The sequence below is a fragment of the Penicillium brevicompactum genome, assembly GCF_028827555.1.
Source record: "Penicillium brevicompactum strain IBT 35665 chromosome Unknown utg000006l_segment0_segment0, whole genome shotgun sequence".
Classification (NCBI taxonomy): Eukaryota; Fungi; Ascomycota; class Eurotiomycetes; order Eurotiales; family Aspergillaceae; genus Penicillium; species Penicillium brevicompactum.
Genome location: NW_026623209.1, coordinates 193903 through 213482, shown reverse-complemented (window position 1 = coordinate 213482; position 19580 = coordinate 193903). Strand labels below are relative to the sequence as shown.

General features: G+C 50.0%; 9 protein-coding genes across 9 annotated transcripts; 5 read left to right on the top strand and 4 right to left on the bottom strand.

Annotated features, from left to right (window-relative positions):
- Positions 1 to 708: 708 nt before the first annotated feature.
- N7506_008253 (hemerythrin domain-containing protein) lies at positions 709 to 1331 on the top strand (the record flags this gene model as incomplete). The annotated part of the gene is made up of 2 exons (XM_056957546.1): positions 709 to 813; positions 879 to 1331. The coding sequence occupies 2 exons, from the start codon at positions 709 to 711 to the stop codon at positions 1329 to 1331; spliced, it is 558 nt and encodes a 185-aa protein (XP_056806936.1).
- A 1452-nt stretch (positions 1332 to 2783) lies between these two features.
- N7506_008252 (A4/G1 family peptidase) lies at positions 2784 to 3596 on the top strand (the record flags this gene model as incomplete). Its single annotated transcript, XM_056957545.1, has 1 exon — positions 2784 to 3596. One exon carries the CDS (start codon positions 2784 to 2786, stop codon positions 3594 to 3596), a length of 813 nt encoding a protein of 270 aa, XP_056806935.1.
- Positions 3597 to 3793: 197 nt separating this feature from the next.
- On the bottom strand, positions 3794 to 5186 carry N7506_008251 (FAD-binding oxidoreductase; the record flags this gene model as incomplete). Its single annotated transcript, XM_056957544.1, has 2 exons — positions 3794 to 4531; positions 4581 to 5186. The coding sequence occupies 2 exons, from the start codon at positions 5184 to 5186 to the stop codon at positions 3794 to 3796; spliced, it is 1344 nt and encodes a 447-aa protein (XP_056806934.1).
- Positions 5187 to 6149: 963 nt separating this feature from the next.
- On the bottom strand, positions 6150 to 7898 carry N7506_008250 (SH3 domain-containing protein; the record flags this gene model as incomplete). The annotated part of the gene is made up of 2 exons (XM_056957543.1): positions 6150 to 6365; positions 6429 to 7898. The coding sequence occupies 2 exons, from the start codon at positions 7896 to 7898 to the stop codon at positions 6150 to 6152; spliced, it is 1686 nt and encodes a 561-aa protein (XP_056806933.1).
- Positions 7899 to 10138: 2240 nt separating this feature from the next.
- On the bottom strand, positions 10139 to 11538 carry N7506_008249 (Amino acid transporter transmembrane; the record flags this gene model as incomplete). The annotated part of the gene is made up of 2 exons (XM_056957542.1): positions 10139 to 10192; positions 10243 to 11538. The coding sequence occupies 2 exons, from the start codon at positions 11536 to 11538 to the stop codon at positions 10139 to 10141; spliced, it is 1350 nt and encodes a 449-aa protein (XP_056806932.1).
- Positions 11539 to 12627: 1089 nt separating this feature from the next.
- N7506_008248 (uncharacterized protein) lies at positions 12628 to 13158 on the top strand (the record flags this gene model as incomplete). Its single annotated transcript, XM_056957541.1, has 1 exon — positions 12628 to 13158. One exon carries the CDS (start codon positions 12628 to 12630, stop codon positions 13156 to 13158), a length of 531 nt encoding a protein of 176 aa, XP_056806931.1.
- A 548-nt stretch (positions 13159 to 13706) lies between these two features.
- N7506_008247 (uncharacterized protein) lies at positions 13707 to 15349 on the top strand (the record flags this gene model as incomplete). Its single annotated transcript, XM_056957540.1, is given in 8 exon segments — positions 13707 to 13808; positions 13859 to 13984; positions 14035 to 14352; positions 14419 to 14677; positions 14739 to 14800; positions 14837 to 14927; positions 14990 to 15117; positions 15128 to 15349. The coding sequence occupies 8 exon segments, from the start codon at positions 13707 to 13709 to the stop codon at positions 15347 to 15349; spliced, it is 1308 nt and encodes a 435-aa protein (XP_056806930.1).
- A 458-nt stretch (positions 15350 to 15807) lies between these two features.
- N7506_008246 (LipA and NB-ARC domain protein) lies at positions 15808 to 17595 on the top strand (the record flags this gene model as incomplete). The annotated part of the gene is made up of 1 exon (XM_056957539.1): positions 15808 to 17595. The coding sequence occupies one exon, from the start codon at positions 15808 to 15810 to the stop codon at positions 17593 to 17595; it is 1788 nt and encodes a 595-aa protein (XP_056806929.1).
- A 196-nt stretch (positions 17596 to 17791) lies between these two features.
- N7506_008245 (TauD/TfdA dioxygenase family protein) lies at positions 17792 to 19015 on the bottom strand (the record flags this gene model as incomplete). Its single annotated transcript, XM_056957538.1, has 3 exons — positions 17792 to 18221; positions 18285 to 18864; positions 18913 to 19015. The coding sequence occupies 3 exons, from the start codon at positions 19013 to 19015 to the stop codon at positions 17792 to 17794; spliced, it is 1113 nt and encodes a 370-aa protein (XP_056806928.1).
- Between the last annotated feature and the right edge of the window lie 565 nt (positions 19016 to 19580).

Genomic DNA, 19580 nt, shown 5'->3' with positions numbered 1-19580 from the left:
TTTTCGATTCCCCCTCCCGGTGGCACATTGTCTTTTTATCTTCTCGCCCTGTGCCCCGACGTGTATTGATAATAACATACATTTTCTCTCTCTCTCTCTCTCTCTCTCTCTCTCTCTCTCTCTCTCTCTCTCTCTCTCTCTCTTTCTCCGCCTGTACTTTTTGAAAGTCTCCCGTATCTAGTCTAGTGAATTCTTGCACGCCTCCCAATCAGCGATCCCTCTGATGGCCAAAGTTGTCTCGCCACAACGCTCATGGGGTTGAGACTCGGCTTACTTGGGCACACTAGTTTTATTTTGTTGTTTTTTAACAAAATTACTTGTTTTTTGTGTCAGATTTCCCATCAGGGTTCCTATTCTTCCGTAACAATATTACCGTCAGTAACACAACCAACCTTGGAAGCGCCTAGGTCTTGCGGCGACATCGACACAGACAACCTGAGATGATTGCCAAAAAGGGAGTCCCGGTCTTGGCGCTCTCGCCGAATCAGAAATTTCTGCTTTCTCATGTGTCTCATGTGTTCTCACCTTCTCCATAGATCAAGTATACTTCGATAATATCATTTCTGGTGTTTCCACTGACTTCGGCATTGAATAAGTCTCAACTGCCGTCTCATGCGTGGAATCCGCCTACCTCTGCGCCCACTAATTGTTCGCGCAAACTTCAACTCTCCCATTCATCTTCCATCAAGACTGTCGTCAAACTATTCGATGGGTGCCAAAAAGACCTCTGCCTCGGAATCGGGCGAGCCTCTGCCCTTGTCAGCGAGTGACTTCCGAATATATAACCGCATGTCCGAGCAAATGGAAGCATTTGTAAGCCTCCCATTTTTCCTCAGTTGACCTATACAAGAGTTTTCTCTTGAATCAACAGAGCCAAGATCACTGACCTTGAAATTCTGGTAAAGCATAGCCATTTCCGTTTGACCTGGAATCAACTTTGGGAGGCCTGCGAAAGCAAGAAGAAGGGGGCGCTCTCAGCCAGGCAAATGATTATGATGGGTCTTCAGTTTTGCTCGCAGTTGGACTTTCATCACTCCATTGAAGAGCAGCATATTTTCCCTGTTTTGGCCAAAAAGATGCCCGAGTTTCGGAAAGAGCTTGAGCTGTTAAGCCAGCACCGGCAGATCCATGCTGGGCTTGAGAAACTCGAGCATTATCTGGAGAAATGCCGTTCCGGCGAGGAAGATATGCGCCGCGACGAAGTGAAGCGACTGATGGATGGGTTTGGAAAGGTTCTATGGACCCACTTGGACCAAGAGGTCAAAACACTTGAAGCCGCCAACATGCGGAAATTTTGGTCGCTTGATGAGATGCGACGTCTCCCAATGTAATGATGATCACGAAAGCACGCGTTTTCGCCAAGAAACAAAACATGGACATGACATCCGAATGGTTTCAAATGCCTTTGTTTTGTATACTGAACTAATCCGGTTGAATCTGTTGTTCTCTCTGCCCAGATGGCTGCTTTCTGTTTTCCAGCTCTATATATCATTCTTCTACTCTGGCCTTCCATGAAGGCCTGCTGGTTCAACTTCCAACAAAGACCCGGACATTTTTCCTTCTGGCTACCTAACCACATGTCTGAGCATGATAGCCTAGAGTCATCGGCAAATGCCATGCGATACAAATCAATCCAATCTTGGGAGTATTCGCGAGTAACAGGGATCGGCCTTCTCATGTGGCAGCACAAGGACACCTCAGCAATCAGTGGACGCAAGATTGGCTCAGCCAGGTAGCGCATCCGCCCTATACATGTCGTGTGCACAAACCTGATGCGCTTTGCGATCTGAAGACCATTGTACCGGCTGACTATGACTGGAGGCATGCTGCTCACGGAAGTTGAGTTGATGGCACCAGGCTGAGAAATACCGAGGAATGTGGATTCATCGCCATCCCTTGTTTAGCAAAATGAATACATCGACCAAATGACGTTCGACACACAACTTATCAATTAAGGATGTGTGGTTTTTAACATTTTCTCCGGCTCCATCATATTTCGAACCCCGTTTGAAAGATCGCAAGACTGCAGAATTACAGATCTCTCTGGAGACCTATACACTAGCGGAGGACACGCTGGGAGTGCGTCACGAAAGCTTGGCGCCCCTGAACGTCAACTTCAGTGCAATTATCAGCAGAGTTGACATTGAATTGAATTTCGTTTCTTTTTCGGTATGATGCTCTTGGTGTGAGGTGAATCTTGCAGCCAGGAGATTTGATGTCGGGATTTAAGGCCGATCTTCATCAGATCCGTCGCTGTCAGACGGATGTTTCTGTCGGGAGGAATGCTTCTTCCACTGGAACACGCAAGCTCGATTTAGCGAATTTGGTTGATCTCAACTCTGCCTGATGACGATAACGGAAAAACACCCCGGCTTGAAGAATATTTGCAGGCAACCCGGAGGAGAATAGACAAGATCAGCACATGTCAAAACACACAAAGGCCAAGGGGCTCTGGTTTGCCTAAAACATCCCTTCAAATGCCTGCGGAAACGTGCTCTTGCTTGATTTCTACTCGCATGTCTCGCATGCTCACTATGGCTGATCCACGGTCATGTCTCAGCTGGTGCATACGGTCACTCCTACTCCTATGCTGCGATTTGACTTTCCCCATGCGGATTCAACATGACAGTGTACGCATGCGAAAATGTATGAAGTTCAAAATATAAGTAACAAGAAGGCCTGTCTTGGACCATGTCAGTCAGCCATCCAGAGTCCCGATACCATCTATCTTCTTCATATACATACTCCAAGCTTCGCCCCAATACCCAACCTAAAACGCAAGAATGAAGTTTACCACCACCCTCCTGGCCACCGCCATGCTGACGAGCGGTTCCCTTGCGGCCCCTCGCAGTGGCCTGCTCGAACGCTTGCAAGCTCGCGGAGCTCTGTCACGCCAATCCATCCCAGCCGAGAAGAACGGTGTTCTTCTTAAGCAAGGGTCTCAAGGTGCCGACGTCGAATACAGCAAAAATTGGGCCGGAGTCGTGCGTGAGCAGCCTCCTCCGAGTGCTACATACACTGCTGTCTCGGCAACTTTCACCGTCCCAAGACCAACGGCAACCGATAACTCCAACGAGCTGCAAGCTGTATCTGCCTGGGTCGGCATCGACGGAGACACCTATACTGAGGCAATTCTTCAGACTGGCATCGACTCATACATTCAGAATGGCGAAGAATCATTCGATGCTTGGTACGAGTGGTACCCCAAGAACGCTGAGAATTTTGACCTGGAATTGACCGCTGGTGATGTGATCGTCGCGAAGGTCGAATCTTCATCACCCAGCAAGGGAGTCGCTATCATTGAGAACAAGTCTAGCGGAAAGAGTGTCACGAAGACTCTGAGTGCACCTACCACATCCGCCACTTTGGCTGGCCAAAATGCTGAATGGATTGTTGAGGACTTCAACTCTGGCAACACCATGGTTCCCTTGGCCGACTTTGACAGGGTCGACTTCACCGGTGCTCAGGCCAAGGCCGACGATGGGGCCACCTATGGTGTAGACAATGCGGCGCTCTTGGATATCCAACAGAACGGTGATGTGAAGGCCCACGTGGTCGTTGAAAGCGACAGCGAGTTTACTGTCACCTACCAGTAGAGCTTTTTGGTTGGCGCTTGGGGGGACAATTGTTAATTTTAATTTCTGGCATTGGGGATCTGGCTTTGAACGGTTCGTGGTGGACAAATCTTGTATCTTAATGAGAGTAATTTGGTATGGTCCGTTTGGTCCAACTTTCCTTTCTTCCTCTCTCTCTCTCTCTCTCTCTCTTTTTGAGGTTTTGGCATATTTCAATGTCACACTTGAGCTAGAGCACGCGCAAAAACATTATCAGGGTCATACTTATGTTTGATCAGTTTCAACAGTTGGTACTTGTCCCCATAGATACCTTGCATATTGACTCTATCTGGCTCGGTCAGTGGGAGGTAAGTAGAGATCAGCTTGTTGTCAGGATCCGTGCTGACGAGATCCTTGTAAAGGTCCTCGGCCCATGCAAGCGCAGCGTCCAGCAAAGCAGCGTCCCGCACAGTAGGAAGCAACTCCATCACCAAATGGGGGGTACGGTCGGCAATTAAGGTGTCCATTGTAGGCTTTGGGGCACACTCCCGCAGCTCGTGCATACCCAAGATAGTGGCTGGACTGTTGGGTTGCAATACCGCATGCTTGCAGATGACATTGATAACTTCTGAGGTAAGATCCTTGAAGCTCAGCGTCAAAGATTTCCCAAAGGCGGCTTGAGGGGCAATGGCCTTTGTGGTTTCGTTGAATGCAGCCATCGTTGTTGACGATACGGTACTCAGGGATACAGGTGACCAGGAGCTCACTCGGGACAACCATGTTTGTCCGGCATCAAGGTCTGAGGATGCCCAAACAAAGATTACCCCAAATCCCTTTCCAACGGGGCCGTTCATAACGGACTGGAAGAGATTCAATTCCTTCGGGAGTGTAGCTTTCTGCTGACGATACGCATCGTTGTATCGCTTGATCGCCGCGGGGAGGTCGTTGGAATCGTATAGTATGAATCCTGCGAGCAGCTGTCATGACAATCAGGACCGGGTCAAGATCAGATGGAGTCCGCATTACCTGGGCCAGGGGGTAGATTTTGATGGTCAGCTCGACAATCACGCCAAGTGTCCCACCTCCCCCTCGAATCACGGCCAACATTTCGTCATTTGCGTTGCAGACAGTTGCATCTGCGCCAACCACCTTGGCCTGCAGGATCTGATCAACTCCCAGGCCATACTCAGAACTCATAAGGCCATAGCCCCCATGTGTGGCCCAGCCAACAAACCCGACACTTGAGATGATCGGATGTGGCACAACCATACCATACTGATCTAGCACCGAGAGCAGGTCCGAGACTATAACACCTCCTCCTATGCGCGCAGTTCGGGCTTCCCGATCCACATGTATGTAGGCAATCTCACGGAGATCGATGGTAACCGCACTTTCCGCCTGGTATCTGCCAAACATATCATGTCCACCAACCCGGATTGCAAAGTGAAGGGAATTTGTTTTGAGAATAGAGATCAGACCGGCAACATCGTCGGCCGTGCGAGGTCGCAGGATTATCGCTGGCGTCGTAGAGTCGATCACATAGCCTGGGCGAAGGGTGTTGAACTCGGAGGAGGAAGGGGTGGAATAAGGGATGTGAGGGTGTTGATCGAGAAAATCGATGAGTCGTTGCATCATGTTTTTACACTTCTGGTTATGGTGGTGCGAGCCCTGGAGGGTTTTGGTGCGCCGCTGGAATTGGAGTTGAGCAGTTTTGCTGCTGGCTGGGTGTGGCTTATTTACTTGGCACGATCGGGAATAGACCATAAACTTCACCAGCATCTACGATTTTTAATGCGAGTTCGGAACGAGTTTACTCCAACTGCCCAATGTCAACAGATCAAGATGGGTTCGTGGCAACATTAGCTTCTTCGGAAAAGGGGCCCACTACTGTACGGAGTAGGTGTAAGCATGACCCATCCCACATTGGGGGCCAAATTGTTGGCAGGCTAGGATCCAATCATTTTGTTGTCGCTTGACCGAGATATTGGGATTATGGAGACTTGGTGAAACAAATGTGATCTATGGAAGTACCGTACTCCCGGAGGTCTGGGCTGAGGATGGCTTGGGTTAGAGATATCGGGGAACCCCCGTATCTCCACTTTATACATCACATCAAATCCGAAAAGGGGGGGTTCATTACCATGTTGCCATGACAACGTGTCAAACCCTTGAAATAAAGCTCTGGAGGGCGAATGGAGCAGCGAAATTCTCGGCTGTCTGGGAAGATCTGTTCTATCTCTGTACGGAGTACCTCGTGCTGTCACGCTCCCAATCTAGGTGGAACACTCGTAGTTGCGTACTCACCCAAAGGTAGGAAGGACCTCGGCAGTACATTTTCCTCTGCCAATTGTGCGATGATCGTCACGGAATGTGCCGCGTTGCTACGTAGCATCCCCATTGTCTTATGTATGTAGGTGTGGAAAGGAATGTGCGTTACATCTGTTGGATACCACTATGGGATTGAGCGGCCTTTTGCGGTGGGATTGGGATTTGGAATCCTTCGTCAAACCATGTATGTACTTCAATTTGGGATGTATAGATCACAAAGAAGGAGAGCGATTTAAACCACTTCACGACAGAAACTTCTTGATTTTGCTAAACAGGAGACGAAGGATGGCGGTTTTGGGAATTATGGGAGAACAAGGAATAGAATCGCGAGGTTAGAGCAGTGATAGGTTGGGGTACCAAAGAGTTCCGGTTTGATTTGGGAATCGCGTCACTGGTCTGCAGCGGGTTCTGATCAGGGACCGCGGAAATGTGCGAGCGAGGAACTAATCCGGCCTCGGGTGAGTCCAGGCGAACAGCGACTGCCTACAGCAAAGGAGAAATTGTCAGCATAGGAAGCAGGAGTGGTGGAAATCGAGAACCTCGTACCCATCCATGATCGTAGACTTGCAAAATAGTCAATCGCTGGCCCACACGAAGCACAAGCTGGCCTGGCTTTCCGGAATTGTAATCCATCTCCACGGAGTAAATTTTGTTCATCAGTGGATTGACAGCGACCAAGTTGCCCATACTGAGATTCTCCACCGAACCGAGCCCATAGAACTGACCCAGGTTAGAGGTTGGTGATTCCACTTGTCGCTCATCGTGCGAAGGGGCCACAGAGTTGTTCGAGCTCGACTTCGATCCTTCCGTTGACCAGGTCGCGAAGGAAGCAGGAGGAGAGTAGTGGAGCGTGGGAGGAAGTGTACTATGTGAAGCCTGAACAGCAGTAATAGTGGGGTGTGGCTTCTCTTGATTCGAAGACTTGCGACTGCTGCTCGACGGGGCTCGGCTGGTTTGCGGAAATTGAGGTGGAGTTTGCCGTTTGTTTTTGAAGTATCCAGTAGCGGACCTGACCATGCGGTGGCTGTGACTATAGCTTCTAGCCATGAACTCATTCACGGGCTGCATACGATTCTTCGGGGGCTGTTCCATGACGACGACCTTTTGATCGTGCCCAAGTACCTTGCGGAGACGCTTCCGCTTCTTGTACAGGGGCAACAAGACAAGAACTGCGATCAGCCCCAAGGCAGCGATGACTGCCAAAGCTATGCCTGCACTTGCAGCAGCTGAGGTGGCAGATGTATCAGATGACTGGGACGACTGGGATGCAGGGAGGGAAGGAGCGCTGGTCGAGGCTTCCGCGCTGGTGTGCTGTGGCTCTTTCTCCGTCGCAGTGGGTGACGGAGCTGAACTGGCTGGCGAGGTCCAATCGTTGGTGGAAGCAGCTTGGTTCCAGTTGGACTGATCAATCTTGTCCGCTTGCATGCTTGCTCCGTGTTGCACTGGTGCGCCCTGTTGGTTTGGCTGGACTTGACTTCCATCTTGCTGTTGCGAGGGAGCGTGACTGGCCTGGCCACTGTTGTCAGTCGCGGAATTTTGCTGATTCCAAGCCGAGTCGGGATGGTATTGTCCATCTTGGTTTTGCGCTGGTGTCATGTTTTGCGAGGACGACTGTTGGCCTTGGCTACTTGGTGCCTTCTGTCCTCCTTCAAGAGCACCTTGCTGTCCAGCCGTTGTCTGCTGACCACTGCCCACCTGCTGGCTTGCAGAAGATAGAGCTTTGCCACCTTGTTGACTTTGGGTGTTGGATGCTGTGCCTTTGTCAGCTGACCCCTGTTGGTTTGGGTGGTATTGGCCATCATCAGGTACAGCGGGGCTTTGTGTGTTGGGTGTCGACGGCTGCCCTGACAACTGATAAGAGCTCTGGGGTCCATTGGGAGAGGACTGTCCAGCTCCGATTCCTGTCGCACCCGTGTTGGAAACTATATGAGCTGCTGGTACAGGACTTGCCCAGCTAGACTGTTGGTCTACCTGTGAACGGGCATTGTAGAAGTCTACCGACACGCCGATTGACATGGCCACAGCAGGTTGCGGCTAAAATAAGAACTGAGTCGGATAATTAAATCGGGAACGCAATAGCAGACTACCCGATGTCGGATTTTCGAGAGATTGCAAGGTTATCGAAAGATTGGCAAAAGTTGGCGTTGATTGGCGAAAGATTGACGAAAGTTGGCGTTTGGCGACATGTACGAAAGACGACAAGATTTCAGGGCTGCGATAGCCTTTCATAAATAAATGGCTTGCAGATCATACATTCTGCCTATCCGTTCGGCAAATTGACTTGAGGTACCATTTGTTTGTTTGTTGTAGTCTTGGTGCACTGGGACATGCCTAAAATCTAGCCTTGCCATGTGAGGTTGTATCCTGAGACGTGACGATCTCACCATAATAATCTTGAAAGAATGAAGGGTTACGTTGATGTAAAGACTGTCCATCATACAGATTTTGTAGCGCATGCTATGCGCATACCGCACCAGCAATTCGGTAAGGCCACGAACAATGCACAGAGTGACTAGCGAAGATCTCGGGTGAGCACCCAACAAGAGTTGATATCCGAATCTCTCACGCTGATCGTATCTGGCGGCGTTAACCACACGATTTGTTCGTAACTCACAAGACGTTCACGGCAACCGATTCTAGTATACTAGGATAGCAGTTTTGCTTTATCACTAACAAGGGGGATCTCACCCAAGCATTGTGGGGACACACCGGGCTCGGTATTGGTTGGCGCTCAATGGACGACTACCGAAAAATGTAATCCCTCAATGTTGACCATTCCCGCATACCTGATTGATGATGTACATATCGACTAGTGAAAGCCCCCACCGGTCGGTTCACTTGATGATTCACGCCAATGGGAAGGCTCATGCAGCCCCTGTACTCCCGAAGGCCAATCACATCCCAGAAAATACGCAGATATCTCCAATTGCCAGGGGCCGCCCCGGCAGTGAGCGATCTCGTTAACCCGGAATCCACAGCCCAGCCAATTAAAGCAATGATTGTTGGTGCTAATTTTCGCTTGGCTGAATGTTATGCTTCAAGGATTCTTGACCCGGACAAATCAAACCCCAAGTCAAGGTACTCTCCAACGGAGAACCCTTAAGCTCCACAACACACCCGAAAAGAAAAACCCAAAAAGTGAAAAAGTGAAAAAGCCTGAGGATCTACCCAGGTGTATCAGACCAAACTCGTAAGATCGATTCCAAATGATCTTGACATGGTACTGCCCAGGTGGGTTTACCGCAACGTGTGTTTGAGCCACAGACCTCAGACCTCGGACCTCGAGAATTTCACCCCTGTCACCTTGCAAGGTAAGAACGTCAAACTCGAGTATAGTTACGGAGTAGTACTGCCCAGCTGGTCAATTTCTTGGGTGTCCAAAGTCCACCCGCGGAGTCTATGGAATACGTAGTGACATAAGTCGAGCATCGAATCATTTTATCGACATCTTTTATAGCTCCCGGTCCGCAACAATGTTCCTGATTGATGGAGCTCGCTCAAATGTGACCTAGGATTCAAACCAGGTCAGAGCTACGGGCTGTAAAAAAATCAAACTACAGTGCGGAGCTCGCTACAGTCGTGGTCTGTGTAGTGTCTACATGGAGGGGGGGCTCTGACGTACGAAGGTACGGAGTAGTGCCCGGGTGTTTGGTTTACATCGGCAGTCCGTCAAATGCAGGCGGGCTTTCAAGCCCTGGGGGCTACCTAGGTAACCTTGGGATTATTTGTAGGTATCGACTGTGTTCCAAAATTTCAACATTATGTCTTTGTAGTAACTCCAGGACTTCCATGGATAAAAACTCAGAAGATCCTTCGAGGCCCCAACTGTGGATTCCGACTTGGTCGAGATATATATATCAAAGCCAACCTCCTGAGCTCGGGAGTCGATCCATGGATGTCGGTGCCACCCCGAGCCGGGGGGGGGTAAACAGCTACCTACCTGGGCATCGAGCAGCATCCTTGGATTTAGGTTCACCTGACAAACAACACTGGAGGGTAATCAACCTCCAGAAAAAAAAAAAAAAAAAAAAGAATAGTGAATGCGACACCCGTAGGGAACCCGCGGTAGGCTAGATCCAGGGGTATCTGTAGCACTCCCGAGGTCGAGGTATTGCCCAGGTGGACCCGTGGACGTTTCGAGACTTGAGCAGCTGAAAATATACAGTATGTCCATCATATCTATCATATCTATATCTATATCTATATCTATATTTATACAAAACTTTGGAAACAGCCCGGGCGTTCGCTTCTACAGCTTAGGACGTGCATGAAAAGACACCCCCAACGGTACCTTCAGCATAGGAGTTGATCTGTATAAGAGTCAGAATGGCACGGTGAAAAAACACCGGATGAGACTTACAATGTCAACAATGCTGGAATAAGTTCCAGCGCCCAACACAATCAGGCCAATGATCAAAATGAGGACATTGACCACCCCGAGAAGGATTTTGCTACCCTTTGAAGTGTTGTCACTGCGAATAAACATAAACCACATGATAGCCGGGAAGTAGAAGGTAAATCCAGAAATGAAGAGTGATGAGATCAGGGACAGGAGATCATCGAAAAATGGAATGACCTCGGCAACGACAAATTCGAGGACAGTCAAGGCCGCGACGAGAGCAAGCCATGTGCCCCATCCAAGTTTCGTGTTGATGAAGCGGACGTTGGAGTTCTTGAAAATGCGACCATGAACTAGTCGACCCAGCACCACAGTGTTGATGGAACCGCTAATAAAGATTACCGGAAGCGCAATACCAAATGCAATCCGACTCAAAAGATTACCGGCGGAAAGTAGAGCAGGGCTCTGGACATCCTGGCCGACAAAGGCATACACCAATGCACCGGTAATAGTGTAGATACCAATTTCAGCCATACCAAGGGCCCACACAGACTTGGGGAAGTCGGTAGGCGTATGCATCTCATCCATAAAAGAGAACTGGCATAGCGCGAAACTGTAGGCGAAAATGATGTTGGAAAGAGCAATGAATGCCTCGGCGAACGTAAGATTTTCTTTAGGCCAGGCAGACCAGTTGACAGCTGCGAGGCCTGTAGTGGAACTCGCCTCCACACCAGTTCCGATGATGGTGATTCCGACTGCGATGATGATAGAGACAAAGTCGATATATCCGAGAATAGCCATGTCCGAGAAGCTTGGGGGTATGGCAAAAAGCAACAAGATAATAGCGGAGATGAAGGCCCAAATCACTGAGCACATCTTGTGGCCACCAACGATGTTTTCGAATGCAATTTTTCCAGTGAGACAGTGAGATCCCGCAGACAAGAGCAACTCCAAACACAACATGATAAAAACGATTTCATATCCCCACCGGCCAAACATCATCCTGCCTGCCTCGGGATAGTTGGAGATTTGTGGGAATTTGACCTTGACCTGGCCGATGATGTAACTGGTGTAGACAGCGATGAGACCGAGACCGACGCAACAGATCACACCTGCCACCATACCGAGAGTCGCGAAGGTCGATGGGATGGAGAGGGTTCCGAGTGCCACAGCCTCCACAATCAGGACGATGGTGAGACGCTTCCATCCTAGCTGATTGAACTTCTCAACACCACTTTCGTAGATCTGCTGCTCCCGATCAGTCATATCGGGGCCATCGCCCGGGAAGATCTTGCTCGCATCCTTGATCGCCGACATTGGATCACCACAGTCAAACGGAGGTAAGTATGAAGGGTGGGATGATGACTTCGAAACCAGGACCCAAGCCTCGCGAAGCAAAAGGGAAAAAAAATCAAAAATGACGACGGGGGCAGCAAGAACCAATATTCCGAATCTGCACCGGATCTTACCTTATCGGATATAAAGATGTCCACAGTCAGCGCCTTCCTGAAACAGTGTGGCCCGGTTTCGGTCAAATTCCTCGGATCATCACACCATCCACGTTTTCTACCTCCCTAGGTGGGTATAGTTCTCTCAAGCTACTCCATTTTTTCAAATACGAGACTCCAATTAGAGAGCACAAGTGTACGGAGTATTCCACTGGTACATATTGAATCTCGTACACGGCGTCACCCCCAACTGATCAACAATGTTGATGTCAAGCTTCTCCAATGGCGGTACCCTAGTCAATTTGGCTTCAAAGCTTATAATCATGGTGAACGAGCACACGTATATATTGCATGTTGTACACTTGTTTTGCAAATATACAGTACCACCCTTGGAGGACGTGACCAGGTCACCAGTCAGATTCTTCTCTGCTGTCCTTGTCGCCTCACCGGCACAATTCCGAGCAGGCACGCGTTTTATCGTGCCTATTTTTATTTTTATTTTTTTTTGCCATCGCGTCTTGGCCAACCAGGTACCCGGGCAGTTTCTCGGTGTGGAGATGCCCATGGATCTTCAGGCGCGAAGAGATCTCCGATTGGTGAGCCAGGGACACTATTTGCGAAGGATCCATGTTTTGTCACGAGAAAAGAAAAGTGGAGTCACGTGTTGAAAGAGAGCCACGTGATGCAGGGGGGGTCTCTTGTACAAGCGTACTCCGTACTCAGTACGGAGTAGGAGGGTTTTGAGTCATACTTGCACCGCGACAGTAGACCGTTTTGGCCTGTCAGGGCTAAAGTTGAGCAATCACCAAAGGCTTCAATCTCCCACCTCTGAGTCACCATTCTAACATTAGACTTTGGGACTTCTACTGGAACAAGAACTCCGTACGCCGTACTCCGCACATTAGTTTTAGTCCGTACCTCACACCGGGATTCTTTTACCGCGTTGCGCCTCAATATCATGGCAATCCACATAGTCCAGGCACAATACCCCCAAGATGCCGAGTCGGTCCGATCGTTGTTCTGTGGGTATTCGACATCACTTGGAATCGATTTAACATTTCAGTCATTCCAAGAGGAGCTAAGTTCCCTTCCTGGGAGATATGCAGCCTCTCAAGGGGGTGCTCTCTTAATCGCAACCATTGAAGGGCCCACTCAACGCGACTCAACGCTTACCGCCCCACCGCTTCCGCGCGCTTCCCAGGTGCTGGGTTGCGTCGCCTTACGCCGCAGTTCCGGAGGGTGGTGTGAAATGAAACGTCTGTACGTTCGGGAAGAAGCGCGAGGAGAACGCCTGGGGGATAGATTGGTGGAAGCCATCTTGGAACAGGCCAAAGCCCTGGGCTACAGCGGAATTCGGTTGGACACACTGCCTGAAATGTCAGCAGCGCAAGCATTATATCGCAAGCATGGTTTCGTGGAAACCTCGCCTTATTATGACACTCCCATCCCACACACTGTCTTTATGAATTGTGCGTTTTCGAATCCGTGAGTCTGGTGTGGAGATATGTGGCCATGATCGTGACCTCTGAAGATCGAGGGGCATTCCACACCCTCTATCCTATCAAGCTGTGTTGATAAAATCAAATTCAATTCCATCCCTCACATTTCCAGTAATAAAGGCTGTCCCGGGTCCAAAGTTCACATGTAGCACTCCGTAAGGATGCAAAGATCATTGCACGGCGATCGTCCCACCCCCGGTCGGCATGAGACCGCAGATAGCGCGCTTGGTTTCATCATGTCTCATCACACCCCTTGGCTACACCCCTTGGTGTATTTGAGTCGCTTTTCGCGTAGCCCGAAGTGCCGAAGTGCCACTTGATCACTACTAATCGTCTCTTCGGAGGACGGGGCTGTGAAGAAGCGAGCGAAACAGATCGTCTCATATCATCGAAGCGGCCAACGGGGAACTCGGAGACAACGATCGGATTTATCCAAATCGAGGGATTCGGCCGGACAATTCGAAGCATATAAATCCACATAGGACGCTTGAGCTGTCATTCACCCAGGCACAGGTCTCGGCCAACGATTCGACGCAAGATGAATATATCAAACCGACCTCTGGATATTCTCGTCATCGGTGCCGGCATCGCCGGACTCTCCGCTGCTATCGCTCTCGGAAAGCAAGGCCATCGCGTCGTGGTATGTTGCCACTTCATGCAGCTCGGCGAATCAGCTACTCAGTCTTCCAGATTTTGGAGAAGTCGGCTTTCCTCAGGGAAGCGGGCGCGGCAATTCACTTGCCGCCGAATTGTACAGCATTGCTCAAATGGATGGGTGTCGACCCAGTTGAATTTGGCGGGACGCTGCTCAGCGAGGTCAGTACGGGAAACCAATGACAACCTAGCGTGCGCTCATTTTTCCATAGATACATCGATACGGGGCTCATGGTGACCTGGAATACAAGAAGGAATTCGACAGCGTCCGCCATTCATGGCAAGCAGTGAGTGAAAACAGTGTGAGACAGACGCATACGACACAAATCCTGATGTTCGGACAGGAATGGTATCTCGTACATCGAGTTGACTTGCACAATAACCTGAAGAACCGTGCCATTGAGACCGCCACGCTGCATACCCAGTGTCACATCCACGAGGTAGAATTGGAAGGGCCGCGGCCGTCGGTCCGACTGAGCGATGGTCGGAGTTTCGATGGTGACCTTCTCATTGGTGCAGATGGCCTACATGTATGCAATCAGCACCAATCACTGGTGAAGACCCCCTCCAGAAGGCTGAATATTGATCTTCTTTAGTCACAAGTCCGTTCGAGCGTTGCTCCAGATGCTCCAGGTGCGTACCCTGTGGGCACGTCATGTTTCCGCTGGCTTTTGCCAACGGATCAACTAAGACAGCATGACGATACGATGAAGTTTGTGCAGCAGCCAGGTGTTTTCATTGATTGGTCTTCTGAGGATCGGCGGCTTGTAGCCTACCCTTGCTCTGACAATCAAGTGTTCAACCTGTGTGCTTTCGTGCCCTCAAGTGAAGCGAGGGCGGAAACCGTGGATAATGGTGATTGCCATGATTCTGCTCAATCAATGAAAACATGCTAATTTGTACCTCGATCTAATAGACTGGCAGGCAAATGGAAACAAATCCTCCATTCAGAGGGCGTTTTCTAACTTCCCATCCGGTGTCCAAAAGATCATTGAAAGCGCAGACAATCCGAAGGTTTGGGATCTTTACGACATGCTTGGACTACCAACTTGGACCCGAGGCCATGCTGCGGTGATTGGAGATGCGGCTCATCCATTCCAGCCATGTAAGCATACCGGGCCCGTTGAAACTGACTTGCAATTATCTGTTTAACTGACCGAACGATAGTCATGGGCCAAGGGGCAGCTATGGCCATTGAAGATGCCGTTAGCATTGCGACCCTGTTGCCTTGCGGAACTCCAAACGAAACTGTACCTACCCGGCTTCAGATGTATGAAACCTCCCGCCGTTCACGAGTTGATCTAGTACTCCACTTCACTCGAGCGAATGCAGCAAACGAGAATGACCCTTCCAGGCCCAGAATCAGCGGTCAGTTTGCATCGAATTCATGAGAATGGACTTCAAGCTGACATATATCCAGCCGCGGAGATGGTCAAATTCATGGGAATCTGTTTTTCATACAACGAAATTGAGCACTCGCAAACATTGCTTCAAAACGAGTCCAACGCAAGCACGAACATGAGATGATGTTTACTCACAAGGTATTCTTTGTTTCTTTGTGGAGGAAGGGGAATTCGGTGCCATACATATCAAAGTTGAACCCCAGAATCGGTCATAGAGCAATGCTCCACAGAGTCGAGCAGAAGCGGACCAAAACGATGTCCCCAAGGTTGTTTGGAGCTGGTTAGCATTTTGAAATTGTAATGATTGCATGTGCACGCCCTGAGATCCTCGGGCTAGCAACGCCTTGGCGAGGAAACACGAGAAGTGTTGAGTACCTGGTAATATAATTATCTAGGTATGTCATTTGAAGTATAAACTCCCTTAGCATGGGTAGATTGAGATACATCCAAGGTTGGCCTAGGAAGTTTATGCCTTAGGCCGTAAGCCAAGCTCGGGCCAACAACAGTCACGACCCCGGACTATCCGATTGAACCCCCTTGGGGCCCCCTTTCCTGATGGTGGAGGGAATCTCTCGGCCAAAGATGTCTTCATACTTGAAACCAGAACACCTGGACCCAGCATTGAGGCGGAAGCCAGTGTCCAACCCGAACCTGCGGGCTACGGCGCGTGCCGATCATCGGGATGTGACAGCTGGTTCCTGTGAAACTCTGGCCCCATCGACCCTGCCCCCATCATACGCCGACCTTTACGGCCCACCGCCAAAAACCCCAAGGACCCCAAGTCCAGGCTTACCTCCGCGGCCTCGGACAGCCGGGCCTCCAGCCTCGCCAAACCCCCAACCCGCGACATCTGTTCAGAAGGCGTATACCGAAGCTCGGCATTTCCTCGGCGGTCTCATCAATCATCCCACTGAATCGAATAAACATGTTACTATACTCCGACACTCTCATGGGATCGTCTTCTATCGTGGAAATACAACATCAGTCTCGATTTCAATATTCTCCGATGCTCACCTACCAGCTGACCGTACTCTTTGGCTACAAAACCGAGGTTGGTCTGGCAAGACTGGGATGCAAGTGAAATCATTTCTCCGCCTCCGAGACAGCTGGCTGGATGTGACTCCTGGAATGCCGGTAAGAGCCGATCAAGTACCTCCAAACGATGAGCGAGCGTGGCAACGCGACATCAAGAAGTTTCGAAAGAAGGCTACTACTCGTCCACGCAATGCGCATGTGCTGCGGGAAACTTCCGTAGTACGCATACCCGCCGAGGCGGGGGATGGTTATTTCCAGCTCGTCCTTTGTCAAGGACCCAAGAAAAAGGTGCTCGGGAATAGCCCCGTGTTCCGCGTGTTGTCCGCATCCACCGCTCCGAGCTCTATCCGCGGTGCGAGCTTGAGCACTCTACCAATGGAGGTTGGAGCCATGGTTCTGAGTGTCTATGCCAATACTGCAGCACGTACTGCAGCTGCGCCGGCAGCTGTAGCCATCCAAGCCAGAGTCGATCGCCTGGCCCCTTCCCGAGTGACGAAAGCCGTGGCACAAAAGGTATACACCACCAGTGGTGCCCAAAATCGGATTGGCGGTATAATCAACGGGCACCATGGTCCTATTGGTCAATTTCAGCCAAATCGGTTGACTCCGGAGATTATGAGCAATGAACCGGTGACTGTTGAAGTTGGCCCGCAGCCACCATTTCCAATGTCTTTCAAGGCTCGTTCTCAACCCGCACCACCCCCGTCACTCAGAAGCGAGGAAGATCAGCCAAACTTGAATTTGACAAAAATGCCCGACTGGGTAACAGAACAACTGAGAGGATACTATTTTGGCTGGGCTCGTTTTGATGCTGCAGCGAACAGGGGCTCTGCGGTGAGTTCGTGGTATCCGACTATCCTGTCCGTGAGGGCGATGGACCCTCTACAAGCTGCCAGTGTGAACCTGGCCCAAATTGCGAAACGCACGGTGGCATTACGCTTTCTACAAAATGTCCCCCTTCAAAGCGAGAGAATCGAGGTTCTTGTTTTAGGATACCTTCGAGCTGAGATCCCTCCGCCTACCGGAAACACAAGTAAACAACTAGCCGATGCACAAGCTGCGGCGATGGAGGCCGCTATGCTTGCCGATGTCTACGATGTTACCGTCGTGCAGGAGACTCTTGCCCATCCAGCATGGGCTGCGGAACACCAAACTATGGACCTTCAACCAAACTTAAATTGGGTCGACCGTACCCAAGAAGGTCTCGCCAACATTATCACACGCGGGCAAAAGTTGGCCGAGAAGGTCCCATTGCACAAGGTCGGAGTTCGATCTGTTACCGATGAGATCAGAGAGAGCCAGATCGCTGTCAACGGCTTTTTTATTGTCCGGTGAGCGATGGCCAACAGCTTGTATTCTTCTAACTATACAGTAACCTTGAACATGTACAATATCTTATGTATTATAGCAAATCATGAGCGATCTCGATTGAGACCATATTGCCCAATTCGTCTTCGATGATTCTCAAGTGAATGTGGAGCCATCTCAACACGTTAACTCCTACACGCACATGATGGCCCTCTTATCTCGGCTATGGTCCAACAGGAGGTTCGGAAGCCGCCAGGTTGCATTGGCGGAACAGTCGAACCTCGTCTGGTTTGAATGCACCAACTACCGAGTGCAGCACGCCACGATTGTTAAACAGCACCAAGTCATCCTCGGCCCAGTCGTGTGGATACACATACTGTGGGCTGATGGCTGGTCGCTGAAGCTTATAAACAATTTCCCGAACTCGGGGCAGATCATCGATCGTGGTACCATCACCGCAGTGAATCCGGAGGACGGCGGACGGGTGAATTTGCAGAGCCAATTTTCCCGTCACGGGGTTCTTCCAGGTCATTGGGAAGATCATTATTTTGCTAGGGTCAATGGGTGGCAGCTCCGAGTTCGACAGCTCGAGTCCTTCCGACTGCATACCCAGTCCGGTTGAACGAGAGCGGGCTGCACTCATCCAAATATACCTGTCACCGGGGTTAACTGCCGTAGGAGGTGAAGCAAAAGGGAGTTCGAGGACGAGATCTTACGGATGAGGTGCATATTCAACATTGCTCGTTCTGGCGAACTCCTTATCCTCGGGCGATAAAAGCTCAAACATCCGTTCACCACTGACAAATGCAGTTGTTCCAAGTGGAACGTCCAGCGTTTCCCCTGTCCCATCGTCATACAAAAGTGTTTGACGACGACCCTTTGGCACCTTGACTGCAAGAAGTGTTGTCACTTGAGGAGGGTATAAATCGTACAAAGCAGCATCGATGTGCCAGCGGTAGAACCGGGTGAAATCATAATCCTTGTCATCAGGGATATGATCTTGATGAAATGTTCGGTGATGAGGATGGCGCAACTGAATATCCTTAAGGCCCTCATATGACTGAACCTTTCCGTTCCCAATCACCTGGACTTGGGGCTGGTGGGGGACTGTTTTGAGATCGGGATGCAGAATGCTTCTCTTTGCATCGATGGCCTTTCCGTGCCCATAGTTTTCCGAAACCGGATCAAAGCGCTTGGTCAGTTCATATTGAGCCTTGGGCGAGAGACCCTTCTGGTTCTTGAAGACCACGACTTGGTGCGTATAGAGCGCACCTCTAATCAATTGAAACTGCTCATCTACAGCCTATTAGTCGAGTGCCCGTGCAACGATTGTGGAGTTCGTACTATCCAAATTTTCCAAGTCGACTCCTCGAATCTCTGCCCCGAAGTCAATGACCGAGCCAGCCGGAGGCGAAAACGGAGTGACTGTGAGTGGTGACACGGCCATAGCTTGTCTATTTTGATTCAAGCTGCGTTCAGGAGCAGCCTTGGAAGCTATACCTTGATACACTTGAGGTAGTTCCAATTTTTTTATAGATCAAAAGTCTCCCCACCTGGGTCGAGTGGTAAATATTCAGGGAAATGGAAAAGAATACAGGAGAAATTTGGAAGGAGTAATTGCCGCAAATCAGTTGCTCGTGTAGATATTAAAGGTCCATTATACTTATACTTATACTTAGACAATTTTGTGGCAATGTGATAAGGCGGGTGAGTGCGGACAACACACCCGCTCCGACTCCATCTGCTCCACGTCTGCACTCCAAACAGGTTTGAAAACCCCCTTGCACATAATATACATGGATGGTACACATTTTGAACCAGTTTATGTATGTAGGCAAGACAATTCCACAGCGGCGGCAAGTATATGTCACTTGTGTGGTACTCCGTACTCCGCCCCGCTTTGTACTTCCAAGATTGATATTGCAAGTTGCCCCTAGGTGTCATGTTTATCACGGTTCTCTATGCTACTTAGACACTGATTAATTTGAATCCAACAGGGGGCTAGGTATCTA